The 16,585-nt window shown below is 34.5% G+C and overlaps 4 protein-coding genes across 4 annotated transcripts; 3 read left to right on the plus strand and 1 right to left on the minus strand.

Moving 5' to 3' along the window:
• Positions 1–2,534: 2,534 nt before the first annotated feature.
• Positions 2,535–3,918, plus strand: MONOS_3696 (uncharacterized protein; the record flags this gene model as incomplete). Its single annotated transcript, XM_067873712.1, has 1 exon — positions 2,535–3,918. The coding sequence occupies one exon, from the start codon at positions 2,535–2,537 to the stop codon at positions 3,405–3,407; it is 873 nt and encodes a 290-aa protein (XP_067733367.1). The 3' UTR covers positions 3,408–3,918.
• Positions 3,919–3,964: 46 nt separating this feature from the next.
• On the plus strand, positions 3,965–7,562 carry MONOS_3697 (uncharacterized protein; the record flags this gene model as incomplete). Its single annotated transcript, XM_067873713.1, has 1 exon — positions 3,965–7,562. One exon carries the CDS (start codon positions 3,965–3,967, stop codon positions 6,980–6,982), a length of 3,018 nt encoding a protein of 1,005 aa, XP_067733368.1. The 3' UTR covers positions 6,983–7,562.
• A 2,330-nt stretch (positions 7,563–9,892) lies between these two features.
• Positions 9,893–13,101, plus strand: MONOS_11728 (putative WD40 repeat-containing protein). The gene is made up of 6 exons (XM_067864290.1): positions 9,893–10,063; positions 10,130–10,443; positions 10,530–10,882; positions 10,950–11,694; positions 11,824–12,300; positions 12,463–13,101. Exons 1-6 carry the CDS (start codon positions 9,930–9,932, stop codon positions 12,687–12,689), a joined length of 2,250 nt encoding a protein of 749 aa, XP_067733369.1. The 5' UTR covers positions 9,893–9,929; the 3' UTR covers positions 12,690–13,101.
• Positions 13,101–16,567, minus strand: MONOS_11727 (uncharacterized protein; the record flags this gene model as incomplete). The annotated part of the gene is made up of 6 exons (XM_067864289.1): positions 13,101–15,016; positions 15,216–15,347; positions 15,528–16,117; positions 16,181–16,211; positions 16,287–16,384; positions 16,435–16,567. The coding sequence occupies 6 exons, from the start codon at positions 16,565–16,567 to the stop codon at positions 13,175–13,177; spliced, it is 2,826 nt and encodes a 941-aa protein (XP_067733370.1). The 3' UTR covers positions 13,101–13,174.
• Between the last annotated feature and the right edge of the window lie 18 nt (positions 16,568–16,585).

A 16,585-nucleotide genomic window follows, 5' to 3' on the forward strand; every position in this document is an offset into this window, starting at 1 on the left:
TATTCAACATGTACTCAATTTTGATTGACAAATTATCCTTCATAACTAAAAATAAGCACAAGTATCGACTACCAATTTCTCTGGAATTATCCTTTGTTGCTCGAAATATTATGACAATGCTGACTATTAGTTTAATCAGTTCTTCATTCTTCAGTCCGAAACATCGAAAATATATCACGAGTGATTAAAGCCATCTCCCATTTGAAAGCACTTCTTTAACTTCTTTTTTGTTCATTTCCTCTTCGTTCTTTTTTTAATCCGCTCTTTCAATGAGCTCGTCCATTTTCTTTTGCTGTCTCTCTCACAAATTGCGGTTCATCCACAACAACTTCTTAAAAACTTTCATTCCAATATTGTTTTATCAGAAGTCTCAAGCCGACTGATTGGAAATTTGCAACAGATTGCTTCGTTCCTTATATCTTTTTGTAAGTCATTTGACTTTATTCAAACAAAACTCTTTTTAAACTTTAATCATAAATAAGTTAAAAATTTTTTTACAGCCAAAATGTTTATAAAATAATTTTTTCAAACACAACATTTATAATTGTACAAGAAAAGATAGCTATTTCCATTTTATTCCGTTGAACTTTGTTTTCACTTTGTTGAACACTTCCTTTCAATTTATGTTTTAAGTATTGACAAGAAAATCGAAAAAAATGATTGTGACAGTTTTAATTGCATAAAATGAACATCAATATTGTGTAAACTGCTGTTCTTTATCGTATTATCAGTCTTCTCCATTTCAATGAATGTTGCATTTTAAAAACACAACATTTTTATTATTCTATTCGAAAACAAAGAAATTCAGATAATGATAGAAATAGAATTAAAAAATCCTCAAGCAAATACAAAAACTCACATATTTATTTCGTTTTTAAAAAGAATTGGTGTGAAATATGTAACATATCTATTTTATTTTGGTAAATTTCTCATTCTGCTTTGTAATGGTATATGTTGATCAAAAGTTTAATTTTATAAAATAAGCAAAATATTTTTTCTCAAATATTTCAAATATCAAATTTATTCAAAAGAGAAACAATTTTCATCTGATTTTTTAACTGATTAATTTTTAATAAAATGATAAAAAATTTTTTTTTTTTTTTTTTTTTTTTTTTTTTTTTTTTTTTTTTACTTTTTTTTTTTTTTTTTTTTTTTTTTTTTTTTTTTTTTTTTTGTGGAAAATTTGTGACGGACGTGACAAATTTTTTTCTTCACGTCACCCAGGGTAACTTGTTAGATGCACTTTACAACATTATTTAAAAAATAAATTTTTTTAAAACAATTTGCGAAAGAAAATTTTTTGAACTCATGGCCCATAAAAAATAACACTTAACTTGAAACTTCATTTTTTGTTTGGAAAAGTTGATTTCAATTCACAGATGTTAAAAGCAAAGGCAAATCTTGAAAATGGCAAAGGAAAAAATTACAGTGCAGCTTTCAGCAAGCTGGATGCCATTGAAGAATTTCAGTTTTTAATTAACGGTTTTGATTGTTTTTCAATTTCAAAGAAAATTCAATTTGAATTTCGAACAATATTTCTCAATGGACCAGAAATTATGCTGAAAGAAGGGGAAATGCTTGAGGAGCAGCTGAAAAGGCTTTATCATCTTCTCAAAATTGTTGATCCAGAAAATGATGATATTCAAGGCTTCTGTGATGATACAAACTTTATGGAAAAATTAAAAACCATTTGCGGTAAATTTCATAAGCCAATCGAACTTTTAGCAGCTCGTGTTGTTGGACACGTGAGCCGAATAATATGTTTTGAAAGAAATTCCTATATAGAGGAAATACCAATAGATGCTGAAATTTTTCCAGAAGAAATTGCACGTCTTGTGAAATATATTCCTTGCTTTTTCTCGGAAGGCAATTGTCATTCAATTGAAGATGACATGGCTCATTTGGGTGAATGTGACAATGAAGACGTATGCTTATTCACAACAGCAGTTTTTCGGTACTTCACAACGAATTGTGGTATATTTTTTCTATTTGACAGATATTTTGATGATTATTATTATTTGTCCATTTTTAAAAAAGGGATGACTCCATTATTTGGATGCGGGTATCCTGACAATATTGGGGAGTGGCTTCATGGTTTATTGTCTAACAACATTCATTCTGTTGTTTTGGATTCATTGCACATGTTGAGAAGGTTTTTTAATTCCCACATAATTCTTGACCATGGAGAAGATGCAAAAACAAACAGTCTGCTTGCCATTGATTCGTTTGTTCCTTCCCCAAATCCGCCAGACACCTTGCAGCATTCACATGCACAGCGGCGCAGCACACATCCTTCTGGTTGGATGCCTCCAGTATATTCGAAGGGTCCAGTATGCACTATTGCTCTGAGTGCATTGAATTGCTTGTTTGCCATCACAAGCGAATTACATGACGGATTTGTGTAATTACTGACAAGCCAAGAAAAAATTGTGGAAAAAATGAAGAGTTATTTGTTTGGCGATTGGACAGAAGAAAGCTGGAAGGAAATTTTCAGAGGGAGCAAATTTTATGATGATGATGATGAAAGAATAAATATGTTCTCTTCTGGCGGTGCGAATTTCCAGCAGATGGACAACGGATTGTATTGCGAAGAGAAAAGTGCCAAAGAAATGATATTGCACTTTCGTGAGATAGTTGTTAAATGCTTTCGTATATGGATTTCTATTCCTATTTCGCTAGGGATCACGAAATTCATCAAAAGAGATGTGTTGGGAAGAATAGCATTCCTGCTGTGTGAAACAGCAAGCGACACGACGAGAGAAGAGGCAGAAAAAGCGCTTTCGAGTGCATGGGCGAATTTGTCATCGAATGCTCATATTGTGCCACATCTGAAAAGGATAGACGAATATGATCTCAAACAACATGACTGCCTTCCTCAGCCGTTGCGTGAAAGTTTGACAAGGATGTTGATGGAGGTCTGTGAAGAAGAAGGAGTCATTGATATATTGTGGGGGCATATAACTCTATTTGACTCCAAAGATCATTTAGATGCTGAAAGTGAAAAACGAATGAAAGACAGAATGAAGGCAAATTGTGATTTGAAGATGTGCCCGATTTGTGCAATGTATTCGAATACAAATATTGATCAAGAAGAAAAGGAAGAAGAAGAAGAAGAAGAAAAGGAAGAAGAAGAAGAAGAAATTAAAAAAGAAGAAGAAACAAAAGAGCAAGGAGAGAATCACAACACAGATGATGGAAAATATTTTGAAAGCCCAGAATTGACTTCTTATAAAGAATGCTCTCTGAAGCCCCTTGCTGAATGTTTGAATGCAGGAAGAATATCAAAAAACGCATATGAAAGGATGCGATATAACGCATTTAATTTCTTTTATTTTTGGACAAAAGAAGATAAATGCAGTCAAAATAGCAATGTCGAATCTGGAAATGAAGATTGCAATGAAATTTAGTTGATTGAATTTATTCATATGTAAATGTATATGTGTAAATATTGAATGTGAAGAGAGAAAAAGAAAAAGAAAATGAGAGACGTTTTACCATTTTTTTGAGGTTTTAAAGATATAGGTTTTTTCTGTTTTTTTATTTTTTTATTTTTTATTTTTATTTTTATTTTTATTATTTTTTTTTGAATTTGAGATTTTCTTTGTTCAAAATATTATTATATTAAAGTTGTATAATGACTTTTGATTTTTTCAATTAAGAGAAATTTTATTTTTTCTGGACAGACAATGAGCTTTGCTGATTTACAGTTGAGATGGGAAATCAGATAATTTTTCTTTTGAAAGAATTCATTTAGATGAAATTTTTTATCTTTTTTTTGTCCTCCTTTGACAATTGCTATTCTTTTTCATGTTGAACAATCTTGGTATTTTTATATGTATTTCATCAGAATAGCTTTATGTACTTATAAATGCTTTTCATCCCATTCATCAATAAAAAAAAATTTTTTTTGGACTTTTTGCTTTTTATTCTTTATTTTTTTTTTAAGGTTGAAGTGTATAAAAATATGGTCAAGATCAAAAAAGATTCTTTCTGGCAAAAACACAGCTTTATGTTTTTGTTTTTGAGCGCTTTGTGCTGCATCTACGATATTAATTGCGTTGATGAGAATGGAGGGGAAGAAATGCAAACAACCAGAGAAAAGGTGGATGCGTTTTTCTCGAGAAAAGTGAACTGTGCTTCTAAAGGAATTGACTGTCTGAGTCTTAATTCTCCCGCACGTTTCTGGGAATATAAAGAAATTACAGAAAAAGCTGACGGTACCGCAGATAAGAGGAACAAAATGGATTTTGGAGACTTGGACAATTTCAGCTCGCAAAAAGACAACGAGAAAAGTTTTTCTGAAGGACATGCAAAAATTATGTATAAAGAAATGCAAAGAAACGATGAAAGTGAAGTTAAAGTGGATGGAGAAAACGGGGTTGACAGCGAAGAATGTGGTCTTTCTGGAAATGCGCCATGCAAAACCCTAAAAAAGGCAGTGGCTCACTGCAAGCCCGAAGGGATGTTGCAGATCCGCACAGCAGAAAATTGCAATAAATTTGACACTGAGCCAATTGTTATTGATGGGCGTCTCATCAAACTTGATAACGGAGACGAAAGCATAATTCGTGTCACAACAGCTTTGGACGAAAAGAAAGTGAAAAATGGGGATGCTCTGTTTTATGTGAAAGGCAAAGGGTATTTATACATTGGCTATGCTGAAATTTGCGTGGATACAAAACGAGAAAGTGGAAGAAATCAGGGGCTAATTGTTGTGGAAGGAGAAGACTCGCAAATTGAAATGGTCAGATCGAATATCAGCAATACAGAAGCTGGGAATGGACTGAGCTGCGTGCTTATTGAATGCAAGTCGGGGAAAATGACATTTCAATATGTTGAGATCACAAATTTTGTATCTTCCAATGCACTGATACTTGCTGAATCTTCTCCAAAAATTGAATTTTCACACATTATATTGGACACCATCACTTCAAAAAGTGAAACTCAATCGGTTGTGACTGTGATGGGAGGGTGTCAATCTGCAAAATTTGATGGCTGCACATTTACAAATTGCTGGTCAACAGAGCACAGATTGGGAGGTGCGTTATATTTAGAAATAACGAATAGCGAGCATCCTTGCATATTTTTTCGAATGCATTTCACGAATTGTTCGTGCGGAAAAGCAAACGAGAACGCAGATGGGCTGAATGTTCAACTGAATGATGAATCAAAAGGAGGAGCAATGTTTATTCAAGCAGCAGACGAAGCAACAAAAACACTGAAACTTACATTGAAAGAATTTATATTCTCCAATTGTGCAGCAGAGAAAGGGGAATATATTTATTTTTCATTTCCAACAGGAAAAGAGCAGATCGACGAAGAGCAGTTTTATTTCGAGATGGAAGGGATTTACGGGAAGCAGAATTACATATTGCTTGAAGATCGGAAAGAAGGAAGAATAATTGACCTGATGGCAGACAAAGAGAATATGTTGCCATACCATTCAGAAAACATCTATGTCGGAGGCGAAAAAGCAAGCAACGAGAAAACGTGTGGGCGAAAAGAAGAACCGTGCTCTCAGCTGAGTGGCATGGCCAAGCGTGAAACATGGAGAAATCGCATGTCATTGCATATCATTGGAAAAGTGCTTGTGAATGAGCCTTTTTCTGGCTGCCAAAGAACAGCATTTTCTTCGATGAGTGGTTCTTTATCGATGGCTTCAGCAAAAAGTGAAGAGAACAGGGGAACACTTCGAATTGGCGCAAATTTGAAGGCAGGAAAATCGATTGCAGTGCTTGGAGGCGAGAACACTTTTTTTTCGTTTAATCATGTTGACATTGAGTATCCAGACGCCATTGAAGGAGATGCGCTGAATGTGTTGTATGGAAGAAATAGTATTCGTGTTGTTGACGTTGTTTTTCGGCCTTGGTTCACCGGCTTGAAAGGTGAAAACGTGCTTGGAGGAGAAGGGCAATTGCTTCCATACAAGCTGATTGAATTTGAACACACTTCTCAAGAATTTTCACAACTTGTCATTTACGGGAGAAACAAAAACATCACCCAAAGAAGTCAGCGTGAAAGCGATGGGACGGCTAATGGCCTCAGAGCTTTTCGGAGTGTTAAAAATGAGGAGCATTTGAATTATGGAAGTGAAGAGAACAATCTGTTGTGTTCGTGGGATTCGGGGATTGTTTTTCTGAATGATACAGGTTCAACAGATATTAATGACAGCTTGTTCGTTGACATCAGCGATGGAGTCATATTTTCTTCTCTTGGTTCATTGAATTTGTACAACTGTAGCTTTGTTAACAACCATCCAATTGATGCAGGGTGGGAGAAATTTCCATCTTTGCGGCACAATATTCAATTCAATGAAGGAGGGCATTATTTGATTCAAGTTGAATCGCTATCTCCAGGAAGCGATGGACTTGATGGAAAGCCGTTTGGAATGGTTACCGAAAAAGAGCCAAGTGGAACAGTTGTTGAGAACATGGATTCATATTTCTTTTCACCCGTTTTGAAGAATGTTACACTGAAAAGAGAAGAAGAAGCTGGCCAAAAGAATGAACTTCATAGCAAAAATGAAATTGAGAAAGAAATTGAAGCAGTTGTGCATGGATTGTATCTGTTTCCTTGTGGACTGACATTTGAGGCTTCGAAAAAAAGGAAAGGAGAAGAAATGAAGTGGACAAATTGCCCAGTTTCAGAATATACAAATGAGACAGAAATGAAAGTGAGGATTCCTCCGTCTTTGCTTGATGTGGATGATTACACATCAGTTGTCTGTCGCTTGACTTATCCGAGCGGAATTATTAATGGAGAAAAGAAGCATTCAATCAATGCAATTATGGTGAAGCAGAAGAAAAACGAGACAAACGAGAACAGTCCAAAGAAATTGACGAAAGCACAGCTTATTGCGATTATTGTTTCTGTGGGCGCTTTTGCTGTTGTTGCTGTTGTGGTTGTGGTTGTGACGATTGTATGTGCAGTTCGATTTAAAAAGCGCAGGCAATACAACGCAATAAAAGAAACGAATTATTGAATTGGAATGTGTCAGTTTTCTCTGTTTTTATTTTTCAATTTTTATTTTTTTTAATTTTTGATTTTTGATTGATTTCAATGTTATGTTTTTGGACACATGTTATGTTGTGTTCACAATGTTTGAAATTTTTGTTGTAAAAAAGTTTAAAAAAGACGTTTTAAGAATGCTTTACAGACCGAAATATAACAAGAGATTTGTTTAAACTTCGTCTTTTGTGTATTTTCTTAATATTTCCAATTTTATTTTATGTTTTCGAAATACGAGAAGTCTCGTATTTGCTCTTTTTGATATTGCCGTTTGTGCACTTTATTTGAGTTCTTTAACTCTTCTGTGAGATTTTAACAGACTTGTGACGTTGGATGAAATTATAATTTGACTAGATCTTTCTCTTATGAGGAGGATGCAAAAACTGTAGATTTTTTTATTTTTTTCTTTTCTTTTCTTTTCTTTTCTTTTCTTTTCTTTTCTTTTCTTTTTTTCTATCTCATTGAAATTGTTATTTTTGAAATGTTGTTTATTTTTTTAAGTTTTCATTAGCCGTCGTTGACAAAAAAACAAACAAATTTTTAATAACATAAAAGATTATTTTCTTATTTTCAGTATTTTGAAATTTTGATTTGTTTGAAAAATTTTTTGCAGCGTGATTTAATGACACAAACTTTTTTTTTTTTGGAAATTCAAATAGAAAGACGAGTATTGAAAATTAAATTCCAATAATTTATCCAATTATGAACAAATGGGTAATTATTTATGAGATCATTGTTTTCCAAGATAATTTTTTTGTGCCAATCGAAATTCAAAAAAATGAACATTCTTTATCTTGTGAGACTTTGAATAATGTTTCATTCATATCTTTTCTTTTCATGCTATTCGTATGAAAAGTGGTAATATTATATTATTGCATTCATAAAACTTGTGACAAAAAAAAAAAAAAAAAAAAAAAAAAAAAAAAAAAAAAAAAAAAAAAAAAAAAAAAAAATTATCTATTGTTAGTAACAAATGAACAAAAAAGGTAATCAGATCCAAAAATTTTCCCATATGGGTCATTCTTTTTGAAAAGTCGCAAAAGTTGAATTTTCAAATACAGTCAAAACCGGATTTAATCACGTCGAATATAATCACATTCGCCTATAGTCACATTTTTCGATGCACCGACATTTTTTGCTTGTTTTTCATTCATTTTTCATCGAATATAATCACAGGGATGAAAGTATATAATCACATTTTTAATTAAAATGGGTGACTTTTTCAATGAAAAATCGATTTTTTGATCAAAAATCTCAATTTTTCGCGTTTGCAAAAATGTGCTCAAATAAGTTAAAATAATATGCATTTTCGCAAAAAATTAATTTCGCAAGTGAAAAATGGGTTTTTTATGAAGAATTTTCAAAAATGAAAAAATCGACCCAAAATTAATTAATTAATTAATTAATTTTTATTTTTTTCTGTGTAAAGCAGCATCGTGTATTATCACAATCGGATATAGTCACAAAAAGTTGTGCAAAAACCGATGTGATTATATCCGGTTTAGACTGTAAATCAAAAAATTCATATTTTGCTCAAATTTTCGTTTCCGCTTATGAATCTTCTTAATTATTCATGAAATGGCATTATCAAGTGATAGATTCAATGTTAGTGAAGTTTGGTGTTTGGAAACATAATTTTGAGCAAATTTTGAAATTTTTTTTTCAATCTGAGAATAAAACATTTGCGACTTTTCAAAAAGAAAAACCCATATTGAAAAATCTTTATTATTCACAAAAATTTTGTGTTGTGAATAACTTTCAAATGTTCAACGAATCAGAAATTTTGTTATATGCAGAGAATAAAAAAAATCTTTGAAGAATTAGAAAAATACATAAACATGGAAGAATCAAAAGAAGAGTTTAGCTCAATGGATTTTGATACAGAAGAAAACCGAATAACAATGCAATCTGACCGTCTTGTTGAAAGCGATATCAAAAATTCGAATGCATAAACCGAATCAATCGAATCATTTTTTCAATCAATCTTTTTGAACAATTTTATATGGGTGATTATTTTTGAAATCATAACTTTTTTCGGCATATCTGTTTTCAAAGATTTTAAGTTTTTTTGAAAAGAAATTTCAAATTCTGAAGAGAACTAATTTGGAAATTATTTAATAAAATCAATGTTTTGACCTAATTAATGATAAAATTGTCTTCAATAAGCCTTTTCACTTTTCAATGTTCATTTGATAATATACAAGGTTATTTTTTGAACCAAAAATTTTGATTGAAAAAAAGCGATTTAAAAAAATAGTCGCCCATATTATTAATGAAAATACAACAAAAACATACAAAAGAATTAACTTATTATATTTCATTATGTCAAATTATCTAATTTGTCCAAACATCTACTCATTTTTATCCAAAAAAAAAAAAAAAAAAAAAAAAAAAAAAAAAAAAAAAAAAAAAAAAAAAAAGGATCATTCAAAAAAACGAATTCAAAATTGGAAAAAAATTTGTTCAGTTTTTAAACAAAAAATTTTTGTTTGTGTTGTGAATCACTCTCATCGTGCAATACAAAAGTTAATTATTATTATTGTTTAATAGTTTTATTTGAGTGTATTTTCATTTCGCAGGTATAATTTTTTTTAATAATGCTGATTTTTTGAATTGAATAAATTCAGTTTATAACTTATTCAAAAATATCGGAAAAACATTTTCAGTAATGAAATATTTTAAACTTTATGATTATTAGAAGTTTTTGTGTCAACGTCCATAAGTGTTTTTTTTCAGAGGAAAAACTTTTGTGACGAATGTGACGAATTTTTCTTCAAAACACTCAGTGTTGTCAGCAAATATTTTTCAATAATAGTCTCACACTATTTTGATGAAGAAATTTTATTGACTGTGATTGATATTAACTTCTCGATCTTTTCCAAAACATTATAATAAAGATCACGAGAATAAACTGCTTTTAAATGTCAGGTGAGTCTCCTTTATCTTTAGAACATGCTATTGGTGGAACAAGAATTCTATATAGCCATCCTACTCAGCATAACCTGTTAATACATACAATAGGAGCTGTATGCGTGATATCTAACCTTGATGATATGTTTGTTTTGCTTTTGTAATTAACATCAAGATCATTTTTAACAATAACAAATTTATCTCTTTTAAGTCATAACCAAGTATTTTTGAGGCGTCATACCGAAGCCATAAGTGCTCTTTCTGTTTCGGAACACTTCATTGCAACAGGTCAAGTTGGTCGAAAAGGAACTCGCGAGCCAGCTGCACCAATATGCATCTGGAGGATCAAAGATGAATCACTTGTAGCATGCTTTGAGGCACATGTAATTAGTGTTACTGCACTTGCATTCAGTCCAGATGAGCGTTTCTTGGCAAGTGGTGGTGAAGATTGTACTCTTTGCATTTGGGACTTAAAGACAGGAAGTCGTTTAGCGTCAACAAAAGTTGATAAGCCCATTTCATCATGTTTGTCTTTTTATTCTAAAAATTGCTTTTTTATAATAAATGTGAATAATAATAAATATAAAACTATATAATATTTCTGGAACAAGTGGCATTCGCGATGACCCAATCAAGTTCACAAGGAGCTTCATCCTCTGCAACTCCGTCAGCTGGCGCTGGACTTCGTACTCGTGCTGCTGGTTCATTTGTTCGACCAGCGAATCCAAATTATAGAATTTTTGTTGCATCAGGAACAACATTGAGGAGCTATGAAATTTCTTGGAGCATAGCATCTCAGTGCTATATTCTTGGTAGAGCAGAAGCAGCAGGACTTCCATCCACAGGATTTGTTCGTAGCTATCCAACCTGTGTAATTGTTGGAGACGATCTTATATCTGGAACAGATTCCGGAGAAATAGTTGTATTCAGTCTTTCAAATAGAATTTATCGAATGCACAAACGAGTATGAGTTTTTTATTTGAAAAATTCATCTTTATTTTCAATATCGTTAATCTTTTCTTGCTATTCAGGCATGCAGCGGATCTGTATTATCGTTCTGCAGTGGGCACTGTGGGTATGACAGTCAGACTGTTGTTGTAGGCGGTGGCCACGGAGTTGTAGTAATATTCGAAGGGCGCGACACAAGCTACAATATTGTCGATGTGGTAGATCTTCCCTGTGAAGGAGATGTTCTTTGCCTCTCACGTTTTTCGGAGGATTCGTTTATTGCACTGTCGTCTCGTGGTGCAGTCTACCGGATCGATAGATCAACTGAACACGAAGGGAAGTATGTGTACAAACTGGTGTTCCAGACCCCTCCATCGCCTCAGGGATGTGTTGCATTCCCACCTTCTTCTTCTGAGGTATTCTGCACAGCATCTTCTTGTGCCCGCCCAGGCATCACCTTCTCCACAGCCATCGCATCTTCATCATCTTCTCCATCCACATCAGCATCAATTATGGCGCTTGCTTCCAGCTCTTCCCTGTCTCCTTCATCTGCACCTCACTCTGCTCTTTCTTCACAACCTGCAGGCGTCCGCGTTTGGGACCTTAGCGATTATGCTGAGCTTGTTTTCGAGCCTTTGAACAACGATGTTTCTTCCATGGCAATGGGAGTGCTGCCACACAGAACACAAGTCAAAGGAGGCGCAGCAGGAGCAACAGGAACAGCTGCACCGATGGGCGAGCTGGTTCATGTCGATGCTATTGTCACCGGCCATGTTGACGGAACACTAAAGGCACACGATGCACACACAGGAACTCAACTTTGGTCGGGTTTGCTTAGCTATATATATATGTATATATTTTCATTTTCATTTTTGTTGTAATTATGATTTGATTGATTGATGCAATTTTCTTTATTATTTCACCTTAAATTTTTATATTCTTCACATTTCCCCTTAGTTCTGGCACATCGTGGTATGACATCTGCAGTCAATGTTGGTAGCGGAGTTGTGCTGAGCGGAGGAGAAGACGGGCGCGTCCGCTGCTGGTCAGGCCGCACACACGAGACACTTGCTGAGTTCAAAGAGCACACCCGAGGAGTGCGCAGTGTGTTGGTGGACATTGCAGACAACAAGATAGCACATTCTTGTTCGACAGACAAGACCATCTGCTGCTTCGATTTGGAGGAGGAGAAGAAAGTGAACGGACACATCACAGTGGACGAAGTGTTTGAGTGTATGTGCCAGCGCCCTGATGGAGAGAGAGAGCTGATCACTGGTGCACAGAACGGAATTGTGTCTGTGTGGGACTGGGATGCACCAGATTCTGTGTCGACTTTTGCGACAGAGTCGAAAGCGACAATTAATTCGATCGCTATTTCGTCTTCTGGAAGATACTTGGCTGTCTGCAATGACGATGGAGATGTTATCGTATATGGTATGATTTTTTAACAAAACATTACAAATGCATTTAAAAATTGTTTTTTTGCACCACATAAAATTTCTTTTCTTTTCTTTTCTTTTCTTTTCTTTTCTTTTCTTTTCTTTTCTTTTCTTTTCTCTTCTCTACTTTTCTTTTCTTTTCACCACTCACTGTTAGACATGCGCAACGTGAAGATTGTTCTTCCACCAGTTTCAGTGCTCCATGGAGGGCGTATCCCGCCTCCTCAGAAAAAGACACACGTCGATGTTTTGCCTCCTGTTAGTGACACGTGCGGAAAGGGCCATTCGGCCGCTGCACGCTCTCTTGCTTGGTCTCCGGATGAGAAGCAACTTGTTTCTGTTGGCGACGATTGCGGCATTTTAATATGGAACTTTTATGGATAAATAAATAAATATATGTATTTGGATTTAATCTTTGGTTGTCTAGACGGCTGTTATTGAGTACAAGTGTTTTCAAACATTCATATGTATTGCAAATGGTGAACTATCAACTTATTACAATCAATTTATATCTTCGAAAGAAAATATTTCAATGACATCACACAATTGCATCTTTTTAATCTACAAGCTCTTTTTTTAAATTCTAATTCTGAATGAATTTCTCTTCACTATTTTGGTAAATAACCATTTTTTTGATACTCTTCATATTTTTGTTTGAATTTCTTCATTTCCTCCTCATTTTTCACAAAAACCAAACATTCAACATCATTTCTTGCCATATCATCTCAGAAATATTATCACTCTCTTCACCATCCTTTTAACCTTCTTTCAATTCAGAAAAACAAAGTCATATGAGAATTTTCTCTTTATTTATTTGATAAAAACAAAAACAAACTGAAATAAAAAAGAAGATTTTCTATGAAGAATCGCTATGATTCTGTTGTAGATGGATTGAAGGTTGGCCAAAGATCATGAAGAGGCGGCTGAAGAGAAGGTGTTTCATCCAACGTTGGGATCGATGACAAGTCTTTGTATGCATTTTCTGCATCAGATTCAATCAGCTCTTCATTTGTCGCCCAATCCCTGTCGCTGGAACCTTCCTCAGAATCTCCTTCATCAGCACTCTCGCCTTCTCCGTCAACAGCACTCCCTTCTTCAAGCTCTTCTTCTTCATCTTCTTCTCCACTTTCATCATCAGCCATAGCAAGCTCTTCCTCTGACAAACCCATCAAACTTTGCTCCCCTGCATCTCCTCCAGACAGCGTCTGTACCTGAAAATAACTCATTTCCTGTCGCCTTTTTTTCGTCATGCGCCTCTGTGTCATCGAAAACTGCATCTTCAGCTTCTTTTTGTATGCTTTGTCTTCCATTGACTCTTCTTGAATTGTGTCTAATATGTCAAGCAGATTTATCGTATCGATAAACTCTGCGACTCGGTCTCCGCTGGAAGGAGGTTTCACAGAAGATCCATTCCCTTTCATTTGCTTGGGTTTTGAGTTAAAAGTAGCATCTTGCTTGCTTTGTGCAGAAGTTGTGGCTGTTTGTGTTTCCATCCCAGTCAAATCTCTCGTATTTTCACTTTCATTCATTGCTGATGAGCCATCACCTTCTTCTTCTTCATCTTCTTCCTCTTCCTGATCCATTTCGATCCAAGGAAATGCACAGACATATTTTGAGTAAATAAACTTAGCCATCAGCTGCTCCTTGCCGCTGCAAACCTGAATGCACTCTGTGATATACTCAGAATAGTGAGAAATAACCAGCTCTCTGAGAACGATGTTTTCTACAAGGTCTTTAATGAGGATGTTCTTTGACTGATTGTAAAGCGGAGCTTGAGAGTGAGTAGATGCTGTTGAGCCGGATGAAGAAACAGCTTCTATTTTGTGAGACGTTATCATAGAAGATGGAGAAGGAGAGAAGGAAGAAGAAGAAGAAGAAGAAGAAAAGGAAGAAAAGGCAGGAGTCGATGATGACAGAGAAGGTAAAACATTTGTTGGTACTGGTGCCAAAGGCAAAGGCGGTGCAAACGAAGTGAAAGGAGATGGAGAAGTGTAGTTCAAAGAGGTTGCTGGAAATGGGCTTGGCTGAAGAAGCGAATTGTCACTATTGATGGAAGATGGATAGCTTGGCTGAGCTGTTAAGTTGCTCGTGTCCTCGTCATATGCCATTCCAATATCGTTGTCTTTGTCTTCTTCACATGTTTTTAGGGAGTCTTCATTTAAATGATCCACCTGTGACGATATTTTGTTTGATGCTGATGTTTTTTTCGTAAGCTTTCTATTCCTTTTCTTCAATTCTTTCCTTTTCCTCGCAATCTGAAGCTTCACCAGTTCTTGTCCTTCATCCAGTAGATGCTTCAGAACAAACAGCGACTTGTTAATAAGCTGTGCCCACTTATCAACAGCATCGTTTGAATGCGTAAAATGGCAGGCAGACGTTGCCTCTTTGAACTTTGTCAAGAAGCGCCCCAGTGCCATCCCCACCGCCAAATGCGAACACTCCTCAATCATCATGCGCTTCACAAGCGAAGACGTTAGCGTCAGATGTTTGAATGCAAACAGCACGTTTTCCTGAACTTCAAAGGAAGCAGTGGAGGAAGAGAGGGTGCTGACAAGATGGCGCAGAAAGCCCAATCGGCAGAGCAGCTCGGTCCGCTGTTCGCTTTCAGTAGCCATGTTGCTCAATGCCAAAGTGGCGTAATTTTGTAGCTGTGGGCCTCCGGATATGAGAGAATAGCGGATAAGTTTGAGGGAAGGCTCAGAATATATAGGCTAAGTTGGTCATTGCGGAGAAAAAGAATATAAAAAGAAAAAGATATTGTTATTGGCTTCACAGATGGAAAAAACAATTGAAAGATGCAATCAACACTCAATCTACAGAACAATTTTCACTCTCCTCTTTTCTTTTCACCATTTCACAAATCCAAAGCATTACCAAATAAAAAAATAAAATAATTTGTAAAATACATACAGCTGTTAAGAGTTCTGAATCAAGGGTTGATATTTGCCTGATGATGATCATGAGTGTTTCTTCTTCCAACACATTTTGATGATCAGCACTCAACTGGAACATTACATTAACTCCACCATTCATAGAGAATTTCTGAAATATTTATTATCAGTCAAAAAGATGAAGGAATTCGAAAATTATTTTGATGAAGATTCAACATAAATAACAGCATGTGAATGCATTAAGAAATTGAAATTTTGTTGTTAAAAAAAAAAAAGGCATTATGAAAACTTTATTCAGAAAAAAACATTTGATAAAAAAGAAAACGCACACCTCCGCACATTTAGAGTCATCTTCAAAAATCTCACTTAAAACTCTAATAGCATCGCATCTGCACATAAAATGGAAAGTATTACTAAGTGCAGCATCACAAATTGAAAATCCATAATCTGATATCTTCTTAATCAAAGGCTTACACCAACGCGATTCATTGAAAAAAAACATAATTGTGGCCAGAAAACCTTCCTCTGTACTTAAGGTGTGTGTAGCTGTTTTTTCTTGGCTGTCGTATTCCGTGTGAACGGCAAAGGAAAAAGTCGAAGATGTTTGAGGAAAAGAAGTTGTAATTCCTTTACTAAATACATCAACTAACTGCTGATCATTAAAACTTGAAGATGAAATTTTCAAAGAAGGAGCATTCGGGAAAAAATGAAGCAATAGAATTCTTAGCCATTCTGCAGCTGCATTTATGATTTGATCAGGTAAAAATATACGCTCTCCTCCCGAAGCAGTAGAGATAACAGAAGCTAAAAGCCACCAAGTATCATTTCTAATTTGGAAATCTGGATGCTTTGAAACAATTTCTGAGGAAATTGAAATGACTCTTTGTTGTACAGCCTTTCCGATCTTTGGTTCATCGATAACTTTATTCAATAAAAAAAATATTAATTTATTTGATTTTTTTAAAAAAGGAAAATAAGGCAAACCAAGAGTCGATAATAATCTAATAGCTTGCCGCTTAAATATACAATTAAGTTATATTTTAAATTATTAACGTAAAATTATTATAATTTTAAAATTGCTGAGAAATACTTGACTTAAAAAACTTGAAAAATCTGCAGAAATTTCCATTAGCTTTGTAGGTACGTCATATTTTAAAAGATGAGCCGCTGAGCTCTGCTTTCCTTTTGCTATTATTAGCATATAATATACTGTTTAATGTTTGAATAGAAAGGCAAACCAATTTTATATTGTTTTCTAATTTCCGCAAGAGCTGCAAGCTGTACACCTTTATCCGATGAATATAAAATTTGCATTAAATTATCTAATGTTCCTTTTAATGTAAATTCCTCTTTTAAATCTTCTTCATCCATTTGCCGTCTTTTAAGTAA

The sequence above is a fragment of the Monocercomonoides exilis genome (assembly GCF_001643675.1).
Source record: "Monocercomonoides exilis strain PA203 chromosome Unknown scaffold7-2047599, whole genome shotgun sequence".
NCBI lineage: Eukaryota > Preaxostyla > Oxymonadida > Polymastigidae > Monocercomonoides > Monocercomonoides exilis.